Source organism: Myotis brandtii, unplaced genomic scaffold (genome assembly GCF_000412655.1).
Source record: "Myotis brandtii unplaced genomic scaffold, ASM41265v1 scaffold776, whole genome shotgun sequence".
NCBI lineage: Eukaryota > Metazoa > Chordata > Mammalia > Chiroptera > Vespertilionidae > Myotis > Myotis brandtii.
The window spans coordinates 71,671-96,286 of record NW_005371110.1 but is presented as its reverse complement, the minus strand read 5'-3'; the positions used below and the strand labels follow the sequence as shown (position 1 = coordinate 96,286).

General features: G+C 35.4%; 1 protein-coding gene across 2 annotated transcripts in view; it reads left to right on the top strand.

The window, feature by feature from the left end:
- The window catches only part of LOC102250507 (UDP-glucuronosyltransferase 2A1), a 55,484-nt gene that overhangs the window by 21,823 nt on the left and 9,045 nt on the right, over window positions 1–24,616 (top strand). The window contains exons 3-4 of one of the 2 annotated variants that reach the window (XM_005883177.2): window positions 15,690–16,312; window positions 21,270–21,418. In XM_005883177.2, coding sequence (XP_005883239.2) covers window positions 15,690–16,312; window positions 21,270–21,418 — 772 coding nt within the window. The remainder of the gene's footprint in view (window positions 1–15,689; window positions 16,313–21,269; window positions 21,419–24,616) is intronic. The other variant, XM_014530781.1, reaches the window with a different exon arrangement.

The window sequence follows — 24,616 nt, the reverse complement described above, 5'->3', positions numbered from 1 at the left end:
CTACTGAAGTAGCTTATGAACTAGAAAAATAATGCAGATGGGAATACATAGTAACACACTCAGAAGAACAGGCTCTGGAAAAACAATTTCTGCTTACATGTGTGACTATAAAAAGTAATTAAGTTTCTTTGTACCTACACTTATTTATCCCATCTCAAACAGGGCTACTACTAAAAGGACTATATTAGTTAACCAAAAAGATTTTTAGAAGATAAAATCTGTTCAATTAGTATTCATTGTTTATCAGGTAAAATTAAAACAAGCTGATGGCTAATTAGTGAGAGTGTTATAAGGGATGAGAAAGAGATTAAATTATTTATTTTTAAATCGAGATATAATTGACATATATTAATGTCAGGAATACAGCATAATGATTAGATATCTATAATAATAAAAGCGTCCTTCCAGATGACCTTCCAGACGAAGCCGGGGCTACAAGAGAAGCCCGAGTCCCAGGTGCAAGAGGGAAGACGGTGCCAGCATCCAGGGGAAGGGAGGGCTACTCTTGCATGAAATTCATGCATCGGGCCTCTAGTTTGTATATATTGCAAAAAAATGATCACGAAAATAAGTCTAGTTAACATTCATTACCACACATAGTTACAAGTTTTTCCCTTGGGATGAGAACTTTTAAGATTTACTCTCTTAGCAACTTTAAAATATGCAATACAGTATTATTAACTAGTAACCATGCTGTACATTATATTCCCATAACTTATTTATTTTATAACTGGAAGTTTGTACATTTTGACTCCCTTCACCCATTTTGTCCATCCCCTACTCCCACTTTTGGCAAATACCATTCTGTTCTCTGTATCTATGAATTTGATGTGTATTTGTTTTGTTTTTATGTTTCTTTTTTTTTGAAGCTTCCACAAATAAGTGAAATCATATGGTATTTTCTTTCTCTGTCAAATTTATTTCACTTAGCATAATGCCCTGAAGTTCCATCCATGTTGTTGCAAATGATAGGATTTTCTTTTTTTATAGCTGAATATCTCATTGCATATATAAACCACATTTTCATTATCTATTCACCCATCATTGGACAGTTGAGTTGTTTCCATGTCTTGGCTATCTATACTACTAAAAGGGTAATATGCTAATTAGACCAGATGTCTTCTGGACGTTCTTCTGGACATAGCCACGGTGGCAGCAGTTGAGGCAGAGGCTGTTAGGGGCGATCAGGCCAGCAGGAGAGAGAAGTTAGGGGTGATCAGGCCGGCGGGGGAAAGCAGTTAGGGGGCAATCAGGCCAGCAGGCAGAGGCAGTTAGGGGTGATCAGGCAGGCAGACAGGTGAGCGGTTAGGAGCCAGCGGTCCCAGATTGCAAGAGGGATGTCCAACTGCCGGTTTAAGCCCAATTCTGCAGGGATCAGGCCTAAATAAGCAGATAGACATCCCTTAAGGGGTCCCAGATTGGAAAGGGTGCAGGCTGGGCTGAGGGACACCATTCCTGTGCACAAATTTCATGCACTGGGCTTCTAGTTGTAAATAATAGGCTATGATCATAGTGGTCCAGACATTTCTTTGAAACAGTGATTTTCTCTCTGGAAGTATACTCTAGAAGTGGAATTGATGAATAGTTATGGAGTTCTATTTTTAACTTTTTCAGTAATCTCTTTAAAGTCATGCAGGGCATAATAATGTTTTGGTCAACAATGAACCACATATATGAGTGTGGTCTCATAAGATTATAATGGAGCTGAACATTTTCTATCACCTAGTGATGACAGTAGTAAATACTGTAACATTGTAACACAATGCAATACTCCTGTGTTTGTAGTCATGCTGGTGTAAATAAGCCTACTGTGCTGATAGTCATATAAAAGTAGAACACATAAAAACATGTACAATGCATGATACTTGATAATAATGAACTCTGTTACTGGTTTATATATTTGCACAGCTATACTTTTAATTGTTATTTTAGAGTGTACTCTTTGTACTTATTTAAAAAAAAAGCTTGTGCCCTGGCCAGGTAGTTCAGGTGATTAGGGCATGGACTTGATAAACCAACGTTGCCAGTTCAGATCCCACGTCAGGGCACATACAAGAAGCAACCAATGAATGCAGAAATAAGTGGAACAATAAATGGATGTTTCTCTCTCTCTCAAAGAAAATGAATTTTTAAACAAAGCTTGCTGTAAAACAGTGTGCCATGTTACACTAGCAGCAGCCTCATACACCTTGTGTTTACTGCATCTCTTGATTGCATTATTTTCTCTTATGATTGATTTTATCTCACTTTTTTAAAATATAAATTTAGTGTAGCCAAAGTGTAGCATTTAAAAATTCACAGTAGTGTACAGAAATATCCTAGGCCTTTACACTCACTAACCACTCACTCACTGAGTCACCCAGAACAGCTTCCAGAGCTGCAAGCTCCATTAATTGTGAGTGCCCTACACCAGTGTATCATGTTTTAATCTTTCGTTCTGTGTTTTCACTGTACCTTTTCTGTTTATATATATATTTAGATACACAAATATTTACCATTGTTTATAATTACCTACAGTATTCAGTCAGAAACATGCTGTATAGGTTTGTAGCCTAGGAGCAATAGGCTATACTGTATAACCTAGGTGTGTGGTAGGCTACACCATCTATGTTTGTTTAAATGTACCCTATGATGTTTGCATAACAACAAAATTCCCTACAATGCATTTTTCAGAATATATACCCATCCTTAAGTGGTACACGACTGTACTGTCTTCCAAAAGTGCTCCAATAATATACATTCCCACCAACAGTGCACAAGGGTTCCCTTTTCTCCATATTCTCGTCAACACTTATCTATTTTATAACAGGTGTGAGGTGATATCTCATGTGGTTTTAATTTGCATTTCCCTGATGATTAGTGATGTTGAGCACCTTTTCATGTACCAGTTGGCCATTTGTATATCTTCTTTAGAAAAGTATCAAATCTTCTGCCCATTTTTTACCACATATTTTTGCTAATGAGTTGTATGAATGTTTATATATTTTACATATTAACACCTTATCACACCTATGATCAGCAAATATTTTCTCCCATTCAGGAGGTTGCCTTTTCATTTGTTGATGGTTTCCTTTGTTGTGTTGATGCTGCTTTAGTTTTATGTCATCCCATTGTTTATATTTGCTTTTATTGACTTTGCTTTTGGTTTAAAATCCCATAAAAGTCATTATTAAGAACAATGTCAAGAAGCTTACTGCCTATGTTTTCTTCAAGGGATTTTATGGTTTCAGGTCTTATAACTAGGTCTTTAATCCATTTTGAGTAAATTTTTGTGTCTGGTGTAAGATAATGTTCAGTTTTATTTTTTTGCATATGGTTGTCCAGTTTTCCCAACACCATTTATTAAAGAACATTTCTTTCCCCATTGTATATTTTTGGACCTTTTTTCATAAATGAATTGACCATATAGGCATGAGTTTATTGGTAAGGAGTGTCTTAGTGTTAGTTCTAGTTGCTGCATCACCTTCTCTAGATATGTTAAATAATTGCCCCCGGATTAAAAAATGGATTTTCTCTTGGAAATGTAAACAGAGACCTATTTATCCTGTCATTCAGAGAGAATAAGCATAGCTATTATGAGGGTTATAAACTATCCTATGATGATAGCAGTAAATAGTCAACATCATGGGACTAAAAGTGAAAAATAGAGGATGACGAAATTGTCATTATATGAGCCAATGAAGCTGTTAATATTTCAAAAACTCTTTAATCTCCTCATGCATGCAGTAAACTAACAGTGACATGGAGTCTGTGCACTGTCTCAGTTCATAAAATAGAGGAAGGTAAGTGGAGAGTTCTTTGCTCACTAGATATGTCCCCATTTTTATCTCATTATCTAAACTTTTATCAATTGCTTCTTCTCAACCTTGAAGTAATAGCTATCATGATTACACTGCTCCTATTCATCCTGGTGAGATTATCCCCAGATAAACCTTCCCCATGTTGGCAGTCTCAGTATCACAGGTTCCATTGTATTGTGCTGGTAAGTTAATGCTGGTAATAAAACCACTCTGTCTCACTATTCTTCAAGTCTTCACAGGAGACTAATACTCCTTAACAATTTGTTCATGGGAATGTAATGAAGATTTCTAAAAATGTTCCTAACAGTCTGATTTTGATAATATCATGTTTCTAACAAAATTATACTTTTCTGACTTAGCATGACTATTTAAGTTTGTTTTATTAAAACACATCCTTATTGATGCCCAGGGACATTGAACACTCATACTCAAAACACCAGGAAAGAAGCAATAGCACTGACATCGCAGAGTAATTTATTTTTGTGCAAGTCTTTGTACATGTGATAAATGTGAATGATAAATAGAACCCATGTGTAAAAATAACATCTCCAATTTGTAATTTGAATTTACTTTTGCTTTAGCTTGACTGCTCTAATCAAAGTCATTGCAAAGAATCCATATGCACTCAGGTCTCAGGCTGTCACACTTGAGTAAATAAACAAAACAATTCTGTAAGATTAGTTTTCTGCAGTGTCATGCAATTAGAACCTCAAAGTGAGTCCTTAATCTTTGCTAATTGCTAGGAATTGGATATTATAATGTCAAATTACTTCTTTCATTTCAAGTCACGGTTATTTGGCTCAGACTCCTGGATATCATTTTAGTAATAGCAGTTAACTTTTGTTGATCTCATCCTATGCCACAGACATTGTGATAAGTGCTTCATGTGTATTATATCTCTTTATCCTTGCAATAAATCTGTGAAGAAAAAAACTACTATTACAGATAAAAATGTTGAGGCTTAGAAATATCAAACATGTTAAAATAAAATTATATAGCTACCAGTTTGAGAAAATAGTTTTCAAAGACTTAAAGAAGTCTTTCTGACACCAAAGCTTCTAGAAATTTTTTTCTCTCCTTTTAAAATTTCAGGTGTAAACCTTAGCAATTATTTAGAATACTTTTGGCTTAAACTTTCTTGGGTGCTTTCTTCTTCCTTTCAGTGCATTTAGCCTTTGAAATCTGCAGTTCTAGTTCTCATCTACTTCAGTTTGCTGATTGGAATTAAATTGGGCCATGTTATCACTAGGGAACTTGCTAGTCCCTTAAGCACAAGTCTCCAGGTGATTCTGTTGCCTGGAGAAATTTGCCTGAGAATAGCTTTTGAGTCTTAAGAAAGCTTCTCTTTAAAATAAAGAAATACCTGCTGCAGATTTCAATATATTTGTTTAAAGTTGAACCAGGTAAATTTTGTTTCTATGTTTGTATTAACAACAAAAAAGCCACAAAAATTAGGGAAACATTTAAGGAAGAATAATGTGGCATTTTAATGACAGTAAAAAATATTTATAATCCATAAACATTACCTATTGCTACCAACAGTTTTATACTTTGGCCACTATAAAAACAAACAGGTTTTTATTCGTATGAGTAACCTTTATATGTTAAAATTTTATAAATACCTAATGTAGTATTATAAATAATTAAATGAATGATTTCTGAGAACGCCATCTATAATAACAATAAATTGTATTGCAAATATATTAATTTAAATGTAAAAAACAGATCTTCAAAAAAGAAAAATTTATGATCAAAACATTTAGATTTTTGCATGAACTAAGTAGTCACAGACACATGTAATTAACATAAAATAAAGTGCTAGAAATTAAACAAATTTGAGTTTGTATATTTCCAAAGTATTTTATTTACAGTAGAGTGAACATTTTATTTATTTATTTAAAATTTTATTGATTTTTTTTAGAGAGAGAAAAGGATAGAGAGAGAGAGAACACTAATGTAAGACAGAAACTTCAATCTTTAGACTCTAGCATGCGTCCTGACGGGGAATCAAACCTGCCACCTTTTGGTGTACAGGACGATGCTTCAACCAACTGAACCACCTGGCCAGGTACACTAAACATATTAAAGGAGCTTCTCTTTCTGTTCTTTATGAGCTTTCTTTCCTTTATTTTTCTATTTTTTTCTTCCCTGCATAATTTTCCCTCTAGATCTATCAATACTATCCCAGGTATTAATTAACAGCAGGAATTAATAGTTGATTCCATTAATGGTACTTTATTACAAAGGCTATATTCAAAAGATTGTTATGTTACACTACCTTTGGCCTTCCTCCCTCCCTTAATTTATTTTCCTTTTCTCTCCCTCTCTTTCTTCATTTTTTCTTCCTTCCTTTACTCCCCATTCCCTCCCTCCCTTCCTTCCTTCCTTCCTTCCTTCCTTCCTCCCTTCCTTCCTTCCTTCCTTCCATCTTTTCTTCCTTTCCATCTTTCTTTCTTGGTGTAAAAAGTATTTACTGAACAACAACCTAGTCTCTAAAACTTTCTGTGTATTGGGAATACAAGAGTTAGCAAACAAATTAAAATCTCTATCCCCATAAGCTTACATTCTAGTAAGAGGAGACAAATGATAAATAAAATAAATATGCAAAATATATAGAATGTTAAAGTGTAATATATGCTGTATAGTAGGTTCTGGGAATAAGATTACAATTTTAAATAGGATGGTCAGGAAAGGTCTCTAATGAAAGGGTGACATTTGAACAAAGACCCAAGGGCAGTGAGGGTGACAGCCAAGAGGCTCCCTGGAGGAAAAGCTCTCAGGCATAGATAAGAACAAGTACAAAGACCTGTGTAAGCCATACAGGCAGTAATATTTTTACTGTAATTTAACATTAATCGTATCCTTCACAAGTAGGATTTGCATATGTGTATTTTTTCGTTCCTTGATGTTAGAATATTCTTCATCCAATTTTCCAACACTTAAACTTTTGAAATTCTTCACAGAATTGGTCTAGAGGGAGAATATTAAACATATCACACATATAAATAAGACATATGCAAGTTAACTAAAATTTTCATATACTTTTGAAGATATGGTAATTAGAATTTTGAAAGTAAAATTTTGTTTTAATATTCTTTATGATGCAATTTAACTATATTTTCTTTACTTCATAATTCCAAATTTCATATGCCTCAAAAATGTATTTTTCTGTAAATTTAGATGTTAGTCACATGATTATTTTCTAAGACATCCAAAATGTGTTCAATAATAATTATCACTACCCATATATGTATCACATGCTGACTATTGTAGGTACTGAATAAGCTAATAATGGGATTACAAAAGGTAAGGTTGTGCAGGGTCTTGAAAAGAAATGAGATTCTTAGTTCAAGTTGAACCTGCTGTGTGATCTCAGACAAGGCCAGGACAGATTATATAATGTATGAGAAAGCATGTTCCAACTTCTCATTTCCACAGGACAATCTATTTCAGAAATCACACAGGTTGAGAAATTCAGAGTAGTATTTACTTAAATCCTTCATGTTCCTCATGTTACTAAACCTATTTGAATTATATTGTCAGGAAGAACTGGTATAATCCAATTTGTCTTTTGTTTTTAATTATATTTTTAAAGTATTAATGACACCTGCTAACTGTAAACTGATCATAAAATAGGAGGGGCACCTGATATTTATTATTATTATTTTTGAATACAGGAGATTTAATAATATGTAAAATTTCTGTGCAATTTCCATTTCAATGGCTGTGCTTCACTTCTGTGGGGAAAATAAACCAGAAAAACAGTATGATTAATAGTGGTAAAGAAAACCCCCAATATCTATATTGAAGGAAAGAGAAGGAAATAATAAGGAAATATCTAACTGCACTAGTTAAAAAATCCTGTTTTATTTATCAGGGAAGAGGTCCTAAATCTTATTGAGGAAGCAAGTAAAAATGATCATCAACTCAATTTTAAATATGTTACTAACACTTAAAGGAACAGGCATGTTTCCAAAATATGACATCACTGCTATGCATTTCCAAGAATGAATCTATTGATAAATCTCACCCAGGTGCAGTGTTCCATGGGGCACTTTCAGATTGAACTGATCTCTTCCCGGACCTTTAAATTGAGAGATATCCCACACAACATATAGATAATTCTTATGTGCGTAGGATTTGGGACTAGCCTTTGCTGTACCTATAGTAAGGCAAGGGCTTGAACACTGCAGTGAAAATAGCTAAACAGTAAGGCAACTTGGATGGCCCCACTTTGCCTCTGTCTTGGTTTCCCAGTCTTCTCTCTTCCAAAGTTCACTGCAGATCAGGAGAGCAGAAAGCCCAGTACTAACTTATGCACTACTTGGCCAGTGTAGCCTACTTTTACCTGTCAGTACCATGTTGGCTCTATGCTGGCCTCTCTTTCCATCTATGTTAGATAAGTTTCCTAGAAGTAATGCTACCTATTCCAGCCAATGGAAACAAAAAAGCCTCTGAAAATTTTCCCCCAAACCCACTTGCCTAGAACTGGGCTACATTACTCCCAACATTATTTATGTACTAGAGGTCCGGTGCACAAAATTTGTGCACTCGGGTTGGGGGGAGTCCCTCAGCCTGGCCTATGCCCTCTTGCAGTCTGGGACCCCTCAGAGGATGCCCACCTGCTGGCTTAGGCCCGCTCCCTGGGGGATCCGGCCCAAGCTGGCAGTCAGACATCCCTCTGGAAGCCCAGCAGCCCTAGGGGGATGTCCACTTACCAGCAGGGAGCAGACCTAAGCTGCAGTTGGACATCCTTAGCGCTGCTGAGGAGGCAGGAGAGGCTCCCACCACCACCGCTGTGCTGGCAGCCATCAGCCTGGCTTGTGGCTGTGCAGAGCTCCACCTGTGGGAGCGCACTGACCACCAGAGGGCAGCTCCTGCATTGAACGTCTGCCCCCTGGTGGTCAGTGTGTATTATAGTGACCAGTCATTCCCAGTGGTTCTGCTGTTAGGGTCAGTTTGCATATTACCCTTTTATTATATAGGCTAGAGGCCTCGTGCATGGGTTGGGGCCGGCTGGTTTGTCTTGAAGGGTGTCCCGGATCAGGGTGGGGGTCCCGCTGGGGTGCCTGGCCAGCCTGGGTAAGGGACTAATGGGTGTCTGAAGGCTGGTCACACCCCCTTTAGGGTGGGGGATCCCCACTGGAGTGCCTGGCCAGTCTGGGTGAAGGGCTGATGGCTGTTTTCTGGCTGGCCAAGCCCCCCGGCGACTGAAGTTCCAAGCCTCTCCTTTTTTTCTTTTTTTCTTTTATTCTGGGATTTATTTACCTTCTATAATTGAAACTTTGTAGCCTTGAGAGGAGCGGTTTATTTACCTTCTATAATTGAAACTTTGTTGCTTTGAATGGAGCTCACAGCTGCCACGGCAAGGGGGAAGCTTGGGGCAACCATCATTGGGGCAACCAAGCCTCCTGCTTGCTCCAGCTCCGTGGCTGCTGGCCGCCATCTTGGTTGGGTTAATTTGTATATAGTCACTCTGATTGGCTGGTTGGCATGGCTTAAGGTGTAGCAAAGGTATGATCAATTTGCATGTTTGTCTTATATTAGTGTAGATATGCGATCTCTCACTCCCTTTTGGAGCCCAGTATTTTGTTAGTTTTTAATGTATCCCACTCCCATTCTAAGCCCCATTCCCGACCTCCCATCCTTTTTTCTGGAAAACTTGGATCTCTCTGTTCATCTTCTGTCACACAAGTCGTCTTCTAATTCTTTCTCATGTACAGCTTTGCTGTGATCAGTGCTGTGAGGTGTTCTTAAATTTTCTGTAAATTTTCTTTTGAAGTAAAACATAAATTGAACATTTACAACTCATTGAAGTTTCACAATGTGAACCCACCCATGCAACCAGCACCCAAATTCAGAAACAAAATATTGTTACAACCCATAACTCCTCTTCATTGTTCATACCAGCCCCTACAACCCCCATCCCCATCTAGGTTTGAACACTTTCTTGACTTCTAACACCATGGAGTAATTTTGCCTGATTTTAAATTTTGTATTAATGAACCACACATTATGTACTCCCATTCTAAGTCCCATGATGCTTCTTTTATTTAACATCATGTTTACTATATTTGTCTAATTGTAGCAAATATAATAATATATTTGTTTATTATATTTGTTGCATGTAATTATAATTTGTTAATTCTCACAGTTATATAGATTCTATTGAATTAATACACCACATTTTACTTATACATTCTACTGTTGATGGACATGTAGACTATCTAGTGTTAGCTATTTATGATAAACAATGCTATAAACATTCTTGTACATGTCTTTTGTAAATATACATGTGCCATACTGTTGGGTTTATTTATTTATAAGAGTGAAATTGCTAGGCCATAGCATATGCCAATGTTTAGCTTTAGTAGGTACTGCTAAAATCTAGTTTCACAAGTGCTTGTATCAATTAATAACCCTACCAGTGATCCACTGGAATTCCATGTTTTCTCCATTCTTACTAACATTTAGATATTTTTTTCTTTTTATAAAATGTAACCATGCTGTTGATGTATAGCGTTATCCCTTTTTTATTATTAAGGGATAATTGATCTATGGCCAAAAAATAATTACGTAAAGTTTACAGTGTGGTTTATTTTGACAAAGGTATATACCTCTTTAACTATCAGTCTCTTGGTTCCCTCTCTAATGAAAGCTACTCTCCAGACTTTTTCAGATACTGAGGAACTCCGGAAAACTAATATCTTAGTTTTCCTTCTTATTCACTTCTATTTTTATTTTCTTGGATTTTTAATGCATTCTTTAATCATTTTAATCGTAAAAGTGACATTATTACATTGTCATTCATGTTCAGTTTGTGATCATCTATTCTAGAATCTCTGATATAGATCTCTATTCAGTGATTCTGCAGGTAATTAATGTCTTTGCTACCTGTACCATCGTTATTGCTAACAATAAATAGAAACTCTTAATAAACACCTGCTTGGTACCAAGCACTTTGATAGGTACATTGCAGATGTTGCTAATCCACAACAAAAACATCCAAGAACTATCATTATCTGCCTTTTAGACACAAAGCATTAGAAACTCAGAAAGATTAGTTGCTGTGCTCACGAAATATGTCATTGAACAAGATAAGAACCTAGAAATAGTTAATCTTCTACATAAAGAAACGTATGGTTCCCAGGAGTAAGCCGCTCGAGAATCTCCAGGATTTTAATTTTAGAAGTCATGCATAAGGAAGAGAAAGAAGCAAGGCCGCCCACCCTTGTGCGTGGTGATCTGGTGTGTCTTGTGAGAATTCTCTCATCCAACTTTCCTTAGGACACTGCTGTGAAATCCTTGTGACACAGTTTGTTTTGCAAGTTTAAAATCTTTTTAAATATTTTGGTACGAACTGTCTGAGTTTTCATAGAGGAGTGCATGGTTGGTCCTGGGTGCAGAACTTTGCTCTGCCTTATACAAGGTTGCATCCACAGGAAAAGTATGAAAGGCCCGGGCCCAGGTGCTTTTGGCCTCTCCTGCCTGTTTACATTGCCATGGCAATTTAGAAATTCAGCAGGTTCTTGAATAATTGTTTCATTCAATTTTGTTTTGTCATAATCAATGAGAGAAAATATTATACATTCCCAACAGGGGTCGCTGTTCGCACCAAGGATGTGCACATTAGGTGAATTAATTGTCCCAGTCTAAGTGAGGTAGGGGTGTGTGTGTGTGTGTGTGTGTGTGTGTGTGTGTGTGTGTGTGTGAGTGTGTGTGTGCATCCTCTGATAGATTGGCCTCCTTTGTCCAGAGTGGGTGGGTTCCTGCCCTGTGCCCTGAGCTGCTGGGGTGAGCCCCAGCCACCATGACCCTGAGCTGGAATAAGTAGGTTGAAAATAATTATCTTACTTGCTTTTATTAATCTTTCTTAAATATACTCACATTTAACTCAATATGTAATATTCTAAGGGTTTGGGGTCTTCATTTGTAAGTATTTGATGTTTCTGTGATCAGAAATATGCATAGAACTACTGTTTATGTCAATTAGCCTATGGTAAAATTGGTTTCATTATATGTAATTGCAATTAAACTCACAGTTTCCAAGAACCTACTGATGATGTTAAGTGAGGACTCATTTAACTGTATATATTTTGGATATTAATCCTTTGTCAAAACTGTTGTTTGCAAATATCATCTCCCATTTTTCAGTTACCTTTTTGTTTTGTTGTCAGTTTCTTTTGCTCTGCAGAAGCTTTTAAGTTTGATATAATCCCATTTATTCATTTTTGCCTTTACTTCTCTTTGGGGTCAAATTTTCTAGGAAAAATATATTATGTTATCTAATAATACTCCAGTAATGAACTACTTCAACCTTTGACTAACTAGAACCTTGCGAATAATATTTCAAATGATTGTATTTCTGGTGCCTGTCGCTATGTTGGTTCTCAGTTATGAAGCCCTGTTTGCTTGTAAAAGGGAGCTGCTAATTCAACTTGGAACTTTTTCTGGGAGAAGCCTTTGAAGCCCAGGGTCAGAATTTCTTCAAAGAGGCTTTTCTAGTTTGACTGTGAATTGGAAATCCATATGATAGCTGACTGTGCTAAGGATTCTTAGGAAGGAATGCCAAGTGAAACCCAGAGATTTTCCTTGCTGTAACGTCTGTGGTAAGGAATTCATCTGTACAGGTGAGGACTGACCTTGGGAATCTAGCATTACATGAACGTATGTGTGGGCTGGGGAGACTGGTAAGCGTTCAGATTTTCCTACTCTCTCACTCCTGACACACACTGTGTATTATTCAATGAAACAAGTCCTCTTTTGGTAAAAGTTTGTACGTCAGAATTCCTGTTTTTACTTTGTTTAATAACTCTGATTTTTTACTTTCTTAGCAATTTTATATTTCACCCAGAATTTTAAATATTTCTATTGGACATAAAAACATGTCTATAGCTCTAAATTTATGCAAAGGAATTCTCTAGGAAACATGAGTCTTTAGTTTTCTTATATAATAAAGTAACTTAGATATTTATCCAATAATACATTTATTTTGAGGTCAATATCTGAGCTGTATTTATATTTCATTGTTCTTCTCCAGCTTTGTTTGTGCTGTTTATAATGTATCATGAACCTTGTTATATAGTGAGTAGATAAGTTTATCAGTCCTTTTTTATCATTTCTGAGTTACATATCTTGTATAAAAGGACTTTCATCCTCTAAGATTATAACATAACCTCAACGTTCTTCTAGTGGATTTATAGCCCTGTCCTATCTTCCTGCTTCTGAGGCTTGTTTGGACTCTGCTTTCTACCAGTTACCAACAGAACTTATGCAATGCCTAATTGTGCAAAAGAGTAAAGCTCCCCAATTCCCGACCCTAGATTTATCTTTGCAACTTCTAAACAAATATACTCTGGATTTTTATTTTTCAATATAACAGAAACATTCTCAAGGAATTTGAAATTTCAATAATATGTCTTTCAAATTAATGAATTGTATATGATTTTATAACTGAATATAACCCTGGATATAACTATGTCACACTTAGAACACAGAATTATTAATATTATCCTTTACTTCCAAATGATACTTTTCAAACAGCTAATATCATTCTTAGAGATTTAAAGTATTATTTCTTCATTTCCTTCCTCCACCAAACAACTTCCTTCATAAGCTTTGTCCCTCCTCAGTTCACCCTTACCACCTAAGATCCATCTCCCTTATAGGTGTACCATAAGTGTTGGCTTAACTGACACATTTTCTGCAATAATCTGTAAACTCCTTTTGAATTGGAATTGTATCTTACTTATCTCTTTATTTCTTGTGCATTGTATAGAATCTGGCACATACTTATGCTAAAATTGCTTCTTGAAGGAATGACATATTCAAGGATTTGGAGACAAATTGGGTTGAATGGATGGATGGATACAAAAAATCTATATTTCTGAATTTACCACCCTCCCTCTCTTGAGATTGAAGCGTTCACGAGTCAAATTGGTATCTCCACAGACTTGTGCAATCATTAACTCACACACTGCAGGCCAAAAACTCTTCCTATAGCTACTCTTTCTTTAGTGTTTCATAATTTTTCTAGACTCATTATCATAAAAATTTATAAAGAACTTACAAAACTCAACACCAAAAAATAAACAATCCAATTAGAAAATGGGCAAAGGACCTGAAGAGACACTTCTCCAAAGATGACATACAAAAGGCCAAGATATGCTCAACATCACTAATCATCAAGCAAATTCAAATTAAAACCACAATGAGATATCGCCTCATACCTGTCAGAAGAGCTATCTTCAATAAATCAACAAACAGCATGTTGGCAAGCATGTGAAGAAAAGAGAGCCCTCATGACTGTTGGTAAGAATGCAGTTTGGTACAGCTACTGTGGAAAGCAATATGGAGTCCTCCAAAACATTAAAAATTGAACTTATGACCCAGTGATTCACTTCTAGGTATATATCCAAAGAATCCGGAAACACTCATTTGAAAGAATTTATGCACCCTTATGTTCATTCCAGTATTATTTTAATAGCCAATATTTGGAAGCAGCCCAATTGCCCATCAGTAAATGAGTAGATACAAATCGTTGGTGCATTTACACAATGGAACATTACTCAGTGGTAAAAAAAAAAAAAAAGAAGAAGAAGTAGGAGGAGGAGGAGGAGGAGGAGGAGGAAGAGGAGGAAATCCTACCTTTAGCGACAGTATTTATGTTCCTGAAGAATATTATGCTCATTGAAACAAGCCAGTCAGAAAAAGACAAGTACCATATGAGTTTACTTACATTGAAATCTAATGAACAAATAACCTAACAGACAAAATAGAAAGAGGCTTATAGATACAGAGAAAATACTAACAGCTCTCAGAGGGGGAGGGTTTTGAGGGACTGGGTGATAAAGGTAAAGGGATTAAGCAAAAAAGAGAAAACTCACAGTATGGTGATTATTAGAGAAAAAGGAAGGTGGAGGGAGGTAGAATAGGGTAAAACCAGGATAAATGATGATGGAAGGAGATTTGACAGGGTGGTGAACACAAAATACAATATACAGATGCTGTGCTACAGAATTGTATATCTGAAACCTATATAATTATATGAACCAATGTCACTCCAATAAATTCAATTTGAAAAAAAAAAAAGTTTGTTTTTTTCTTCACTGCTCTGAGTTAACCTCAACTCTAAATATACTGAAGTGATGTTTACTTAAGTGGCCATGATTTCCCTATAGTCATTCTTTTTCCTCCATTTACCTTCAGAACCCTCCTCTCACCCTGCCATCTGGGCTCAGCTGAAATGCCTCCTCCAACCTGAACCTCTGTCTAAGTTTCTTCACAGTGGAGTGACAGCTTCTTCTGGTGCCTTGAAACACTATAATATTTAGTATATTCCTCCTGTTATTACGTACTATATGTCTTATCCACATACCAGCAATACCAGCATGTAATCATCTTTCCGACAAAACCTATACTTTATGTTTTCCCAAATTATCAATCATCTTGTTCCATAAGATATACCATGTTATTTACTAGATCCAAAAAAATGGGTTACTCTACTATATTTTAAAAATTGCCAATTAAAAATATTTTTCTATTTTAACATATTAAAACAAACTGCTAGAATACTGCAAACATTTCCTACAAAATATTTAAATATTTCAGATCTTCTCCTGAACAAGTATCATGTTGTAGTGGGCCCAGTCAACAACACTGACAAAGTTCCGTGCATCTGTCAGTCACCAGAGCAGTTAATTTTTAACTTTATGTTTAAATTGCCACTTCACCTCTGTGCCCAGCAAATATTCACCCGCAGCAGCGCAGTGGGTGAAAGAACTCTGCCATGCTGTCTGAGAAGTGGATTTCAGCGGTTCTGCTGCTGCACCTCTGCTGCACTGGCTCTGGATCCTGTGGGAAGGTCCTGGTGTGGCCCTGTGACATGAGCCATTGGCTCAATCTAAAGATCATTCTGGAGAATCTCACAGACAGGGGGCATGAGGTGACTGTGTTGGTTTCTGCAGACTCGCTCATCATTGACTACAGTAAGCCTTCCACACTGAACTTTGAGGTGATCCCTATATCTCAGGAGGGAGATTATTTTGCAAATAAACTAAATGACTTCTTAGACTTAGCTACTACTGTCATGCCAACAATGTCACGCTGGCAGTCAGCAAGAAAAATGCAAGAATTTCTTCTTCAACTAACTGGACATTTAAAACTTCTGTGTGAGAGTGTAGTCTACAACCAGGCAATCATGAAGAAACTCCGGGAAACCAACTACGATGTAATGGTTATAGACCCTGTGATGCCCTGTGGAGAGCTGATTGCTGAGTTGCTGGAAGTCCCTTTTGTGTACACACTGAGGTTCTTTATGGGTGGCACTGTGGAGAAATACTGTGGGAAACTCCCAGCTCCACCTTCCTATGTCCCTGTTGTCATGGGGGGACTTACAGACAGAATGACCTTCCTGGAGAGAGTAAAAAATGTAATGCTTTCCCTTTTCTTTGACTTCTGGCTCGAGCCATACGATATTCAGCTTTGGGACCAGTTTTACAGTGAAGCATTAGGTAAGAGGTTATGCTTTCCATTCTAAAGTAGTTATTAAAAGAAACTTGGGAAGTTTAAGAATAGTCTAGGAAAACGAGAAGACTATATTTTAAAACTTTAGTTTCTATTTAAAAGTCTATAATTTATAGCAATAAACTGTTAGCAGTATTAACGGGGAAGGGGAAGTGAGAAACATTTTATTATGGTTACTTTTTTCTTTACAGTCATCTAGTCATTTTGTAAGATACTTTGATAATTAATAGATTGCTATCAAAACAAAACAAAATATGAAACATAGTAATTAATGTCACTCCAAATCTATACTTGTATTTATATAACATTTAAAAAACTTAACACTAAAGTGTTAAGGGAATCACACTTAGATGGGAGACATAAAATTTCCAAGACAATGTTCCATGCACATATTGCCCTTGAAGACCTTCCAGACAGACAAGATGTGGAGATGGAAGACAGTGATATTGATCATCCTGTCCCTTGTAGGCCTAAGAAGCTAATGTATGTGTTTGCCTTAGTTTATAACAAGAAAGCTTAGAAAGTTAAAAAATTTAAATATAAAAAGCTTACAAAATAAGTATATAAAAAAGAAATTATTTTCGTATAGCTGTACAAAGTATTTGTTTTAAGCTGTTATTACAAAAGAATTAAAAAGTTGAAAACATTAAAAAGCTTATAAAGTACAACAGTTAAAGTAAGCTAAGGTAAATGTATTATTAAAGAAAAATATTTTCATAAGTTTAGCTTAGGTTAAGTGTACAGTGTTTATAAAGTCTACAATAGTGTACAGTAATGTCTCGGTCCTTCACATTCACTCACCACTGACTCACTGAGCAATTTCTAGTGCTGCAAGCTCCTTTCATAATAAGAACCCTATACAGGTATACCATTTTTTAAAATCTTTTATGCCATATGAATGCATTACCTTTTCTATGTTTAGATTTATTTAGATGCACAATACCTGCCACTGTGTTACAACTTCCTACAGTATTTTGTGCATATAAATAACTTACGGACATATGTTTTATGGGTTTGTACCCTAGGAGCAATAAACTATACCATGTAGCCTAAGTGTGGTGGAGGCTAGACCATCTAGATTTGTGTAAGTATGCTCTATGATGTTCACACAATAAGAAATAGCCTAACAATACATTTCTCAGAACATATTCCCATCATTAAGAGACACATAACTTTATGTAGAAAATATGAAAGAATGTACCAAAAAAAAAACCCTTCCTGGAACTAATAAGAAATCATAGCAGGAGTACAGTATATGAGATTAATATGGGAAACTCAATCGCTTTCCTATACACCAGTAATGAACAATTGGAATTTGAAATTAAAAACACTATCATTTATAATAGTGCCCCCAAAATAAAATACAGATCTATATGAGGAAAACTAAAACTCTGAAGAGCAAAATCAAAACACTAAATAAATGGACAGATATTCCATGTCCATGGAAAGACTCAATATTGTCAATGTCAGTTTCTCCAAACTTGATCCAAGAATCAATAAAATCCTGATAAAAATTCCAGCAAGTTATTACATGGATATTAACAAACTGACTAAAGTTTAATGGCAAGGCAAAATATTCTGAACAGCCAACACAATATTTAAGGAAAAAAACAAAGTTGTAGGATGATCACTATCCAATTTCAAGACACATTATAAAACTACAGTAATCAAGACAGTGTGGTATTAGCAAAAGAATAGACAAAAAGATCAGTGAAACAGAGGAGATCTATGGAATAGAAACACACAGACAAGACAGTCAATTAATCATTGTCAAAGAAACAAAGGCAATTCAATAGATAGATAGTCTTTTTAAAAGTAATGCTGGAACAACTGGACTTCCACATGCAAAAATAAATAAATATAAACACAAACCTTTTAAGCTTCACAAAATTTAACTCAAAAATGAACTATCCATAGAAATGTAAAATTCAAAACTATAAAACTCCTCAAAGATAACATAGGAAAAAACCTAGATGATCTTGGGTATGGCAAGGACTTTTTAGCTACAACAACAAAGGTAAAATCCATGAAAGACAATGAATAAGCTGAACTTTATAAATTTTAAAAATTCTATTTTGTGAAAATCAATGACAAGAAAATGAAAAGATAAGACACAAACTGGGAGATAATATTTGCAATAAACATGTCTGATAAAGGACTCATCCAAAATATTTTTAAACTCAACAATAAGAAAATATAAAACCTAATTTTAAAATGGGCCAAATACATTAACAAATACCTTGATAAAGAAGATATACAGTTGACAAATAATAGGTAAGCATATTAAAAATGCTCCATATCATTTTTCATGAGGCAAATTTAAATGAGATACCACTACACATTTTTAGAATGACCAAAATGTAGAAGACAGATAACACCCAATGCTGGTGAGTTATGAAACAAAGACTCTCCTTTTTCATGAGTGGAAATGCAAAATTGTACAGCCACCTTAGACAACAGTTAGGAGGTTTCTTACAAAATTAAACATAGTCTTACCATACTATCGTGTTCCTTGTATTTACTAAAGGAGTTGAAAACTTATGTTCAAACAAAAACTAGCAAATGTATGGTTATAGAAATTTTATGCATAATTGCCAAAACAAGGGTATATGGGAAATATCTTGACCTTCCCAAAAATTGTTTTTAAGATATGAATTTATTTATGTATAAGTAAATATAAATGTATTGTAAAGTATTAATTTTTAAACAGTGATTCAGAAATTATATAAGTTAGTTTACTCTCATGCCTTTGGAATGAAATTAATAACTTAGGGAGCCTAGAAAAGTTGTCTATCAATATCAAACCAGCTAACATGACTTACTTCTGAGAAACTGGTAACTGTCTCCCACGAAATTCTCACCTGTATATCTCATCTACATGAGCCATTTTGCCATAAAGTCAGGCTACCTCTAAGAATTCTTTAAAAAAATCATTTCAGTAGACTCACATGTAGGATTAAAATAATATATTCTTCCAGCTAGTGTGGCTAAGTGGTTGAGCATTGACCTATGAACCAGGAGGTCACAGTTCCAGATAGATTCCTGGTCAGAGCACATGCCGGGCTTAAGGACTCAATCCCCAGAGGGGGGAGTGCAGGAGGCAGCTGACCAATGATTCTCTTTCTTTCATCATTGATGTTTCTCTTTCTCTCTCCCTCTCCTTCTCCCTCTCTCTGTCCCTATACCTCTCCCTCTCCCTCTCCCATCCTCTATGAAATATATTTTTTATAATAATAAAAATATATTCAAACAATAACAATATTGACATGGTAACTAAAATGTAACAGCCCCTTTATTAATTACATGTTATTTTCACAATTTTCCACTGTGTTCATCACTCATTTTGTGTAATATAATGATGGGGAAAAGATGGGTGGTGAATTTTAATTCTATATTTTTGCTTCATAATTTCTCAGTATGACATATAAAATGTCTTATGAAATTATTTATGAACTTCTGCATACTTTTGCTCAATTTCATTCTCTTCACTTTTGATTGGCTTTAGATTTGATACTGTGCTGCTGCAGATACAGATTTTCAGTGAATACTTTAAGTTAGATCTTTCTTAAAATGTGGCCTACAGGTTATGCACAATAATTTTACCTAGGGGGTTGCTAATCAAGAGGCTATCACACAAATGGAACAAGACTTCTAAAGGGCATAAATGTTTTGGCATAGAAGCTGTGAGGCGGTGTTCTCATCTAATTCCTGCCAACTTCAAGCTGAGTGTCTTTGCGCAATGCTTCTTCATTATCAAATTAGAGCATCTGACTACACAACCTGAGACACATATTCAAACATACAAAATAATGACTAAAAAGGGGCTACCTAACCTGGGGTTTATATGATCACTAATTTCTATTAGAATCCTCAAGAAAGGAGGATTGTCACCTGAAGGGAGGATTTTCTTTCCTTAGATACAAAACATGTTTTCTGTGTATAAAAATGGTTGACTTGGTCATTTGCCAATACTCTTCCAACAAATCTTCTAAAATTAATACTTAGACTCTGTCCCTTTCAAGAAATACCATTTAAAGGCAACATTAAAATAAATGTGTGATATCGGTAATGTGTAACCTATACTTCACATTCTAAAAGGAGTCATACTGGGTATAATTCCTACCAAGAAAAAAAAAGGATGAATGGATTGACGTTAATTGGATTTGTCTCAGGAAGATAAGGTAAACTGATATTGGTGGGATTCTTCAACAATATGAGTAAATGAAAAAATATAAGAATCTAGATCAGCGGTTCTCAACCTGTGGGTCGCAAACCCTTTGGGGGTCGAACGACCCTTTCACAGGGGTCACCTAAGACCATCTGAAAACACATATATAATTAAATATTATTACATATTGTTTTTGTGATTAATCACTATGCTTTAATTATGTTCAATTAGTAACAATAAAATTGGGGGTCACCATAACATGAGGAACTGTATTAAAGGGTCACGGCATTAGGAAGGTTGAGAACCACTGATCTAGATGGTGGAAATATATTCCTGACAGGAAATTAGAAAACTATTGAGAAGTGATTTGGTGCTAATATGATGGGGTTAATGTATCATCTGCCATTTAATTGGAGGGAAACAGTGAACATAAAATTCATCAGTACTGGGAGCTGTGGTTACATTTTTTTATTAATTTAATCTTTGTGAATTTATTTTATTCAATCTTATTTGACTTTATAAAATTTATTTTATTGAATGTACTATTTTACACATTACTGTTCTTTCACTATCCAAATATTATCTCTACCTCCTTCTCTCCCTCTGTTCCATATTACTTTAAATTCCCTTTCCTTTTAAAATCTAGACATAATAGGTAATCTTGAGGGCCTAGATTTCTCTTTTTTCCTTAATAGTACATCAGAAAAGTAGTGGTACATTTATTTTCCTACCAAACATATATGCTAATAACATCCTCCCAACTTTATTTTCTCCAGGAAGACCCACTACGTTATGTGAAACTATGGGGAAAGCAGAAATTTGGCTAATGAGGACATATTGGGATTTTGAATTTCCTCGTCCATACTTACCTAATTTTGAGTTTGTAGGAGGATTGCATTGTAAACCTGCCAAACCGTTACCTAAGGTACGTCTATTATAGTGGAGGATTTTGTGTAACATATGATAAAAATTCTGATTTCCCTCTAAACTTTACAGTCTAAATAATAGAGATGTGCTGCTTGGTATCTTCAGTTTGCTACTCAAAATCAATTTTCCAAGTCATAGGGGTCTCTTATGTGTGATATTACTTTTTTGTTTTGACTTTACTTTGATATTTAAGCTGAAGAATGAAGTGATTTAAGGAGCGTGTTAAAAATATCAGTGGGTCTATAGTGTGAGTACGAGATTGAAGAAACAGGAAACTAAAGAATTGAAAGCCACTAAGGAGACTGCTGTAGTCTTCTTAACAAGCGTGATGGAATTATGAATAGGGACACATACTATGGTTGTTTGCATGATAATGAGGCTTTTGTGAGAACTGTTGGGTAGATTACACAGGATTTAGTCAGTAGAAGTAAATATTTCCAGAAGACATGGCTTCTTGGATAGCACTGGCCTTTGCTGAAATAAGAAACAATTAATGTGATACTTCTCTTTCTCTGACTTATTTTGCTTAGCATAATGCTCTCCAGGGCCATCGAAGCTGTAGCAAATGGTACGAGTTCCTTCCTTTTTACAGCAGCGTAGTATTTCATTGTGTAGATGTTGATCTCACTCATTTGTGGATTATAACATAATATTAATATTATAATATTATAACATGAACAACATAAACTGATGAACAAAAACAGATCCAGAGACAGAAGCATCGATTAGATGCTCAAACCTCAGAGGGAAGGTAGGGAAGGGTGGGGATAAGGGGGAGAGATCGTGGAAGCTGCAAATATTTCATGAGCATCAACCATGTGGCTGAACAGATGTAGGTACTTGGATTCACATGTAAACTAAATGATCAAAGATCTTTGGGGAGGGTGGGGGTAAGGGGGAGAGATCAACCAAAGGACTGGTATGCATGCATATAAGCAACCAATGGACACAGACACCAGGGGGGTGAGGGCATGGGTGGGGGTGGGGGTCAATGTGGGGATAAGGACACATATATAATACCTTAATCAATAAAGAAAACAAAATTAGCTGAAGGCAAAATAATTCACATGGTACTTTCAAGAGGAAGATAAGCCGGTCAGAGAAAGATAAATATCACATGATCTCACTCTTTGTGGAATATAATGAACAACATAAACTGATGAACAAAAACAGAACCAGAGTCATAGAAGCATTGAATAGACTGTCCAACCTATGAGGGAAAACAGGGGAGGAGGAGGGTAAGAGATCAACCAAAGGACTTGTATGCACGCATATGAGCATAACCAATGGACACAGAGAAGGTCGGGGGAGAACATGTGCTAGGGGTGGGAGTGGCCGGGGAGAGGTCAATAGGGAAAAAAGGAGACATATAATATATTAAACAATAAAGAACTTAAATTAAAAAAATATATATGAACAAAATAAAAGGAAAAGAAACAATTAATGAAACACTATTTTGAGATGACAATTATGAGTTCAAATTCACTTTAAGGAGCCAAAGGAATTTTGAGATGTAGATTTCTAGAAGTTGTATGAGTAATACAAGGTTTCTGTCCCAGCAGAGCATTAGAAATAGATTGGGAGTCATCAACATAACTAGAAGTCATAGAACTAAGAAACTCAAATGTTGGAATGGTTCTTTAAGACCATGATGTCAGTTTTTTTGGTTGTTTGTTTTTTGAATAAAAAAAAAGGAAATTGTATAACACAATCCAAAGCTATAAAAGAATACATATGGGCTGCCAGAAATGTTGGAAGAAAACAATATTGGGAAACAAAAGGAAATAATAGGTAAGCAGAGTAATAACTATCTTGTATTTAACTATCTTTATCCAAAGGGAGTGAGGAAACACTCATTTGCTTGAGTTGCAGGTAAACAAAATAATCTCTGTTGAAGGTTGCAGAAGAAATGGTGTTCCCAGTAGCGTTCTTGATTTCTGCTTTGGCTAAGATGCATATTTAACTTTAAAATATCATTTCGGGATTCTGAATATGGTTTTCTTACCAACCAGTTACAGCTTCAGGAAAATTCTATTGAGTGTTATTACAGGAGAGAGTTAACCAATATCTAAATAAAGGTAGAGTAAGAGACATGACACATTCTGTGGCTTACTACAAAACACCTTGACACACTATTTTGTTTATTACAATTTCATAAAACCAACTCAGATATGTTTTACAAGAGGGAAGAATTTTTCCATTTCAAACCCAATTACTAATATAGATATTTGAGCAAATGAATACCAATCATGGCTTATATCTCTGAAAAAAAGAACTAAACCAGTCACTGAATACGCAGAATAAAAATAAAAAAAAAGCAACGGGAGACAGTTAAATCAAGAATCCAAATCAGACAGGTAGCTATGTAAGTTTTAATGTGTGTGTGTGTGTGTGTGTGTGTGTGTGTGTGTGTGCTGTATATATTTTTTATTCAATCATATGCTTAAGAAGATAAATAAAAATGGTAAAACACCAATTCCTGTGATTTCAGAGATATTCTCCTAAGTTTAACTAAGCTAAAAATAGCAGTCTACTTTTATGGCATCATCTTTCCCCTGGTAATTTTACTAGCCTTATATTGAGACATGTCTGTGATCACAAGACAACCACAAATAATTACAAAGAGATTTCATCATCATCTCTAGAGATTGACATTCACATAGATTGCAATGTGCAAAACCCCAATCCAAGACTTTCCAGTGTTCAACCTGAACAGCTGTAAGCGATGAATTTTATTTTGCATAGAAATGTATATTTTACTTCTGTACTAAGGCTCAAATTAATGGCATGCAGTTAGTGTCACATTCTTGTGGAAAGAGAGTGAATCACTGTTTCATAAATTTATCATGATTATAGCAGGTGTTTGACTGTGTTATCACCTTTTAAACCGATTATTGTATATCCCTTTTTTAAAAGTTCTATTTAGCCTTATAAATCAGGGAAAGAATAAATATCAGACAAATATCCTAAACTCCTAACAGAAAGTTAGATCAAGTCATTAATAACTTATTGCTTGTAAACTGGCATGTTTAAAAATTTTAAAGCTTAGTTCTAAATCCCTTTGGGGGGTTTTCCCTCCAAGTAATATTTTTATGAGTTTGCAAACAGTTCTGTTGGTTCATAAAATTAAGCTTTGGTAGTAATAGTTTCACATACCATGGGAAGATATGCCTCTTATTACCTATTTATTTGGTAC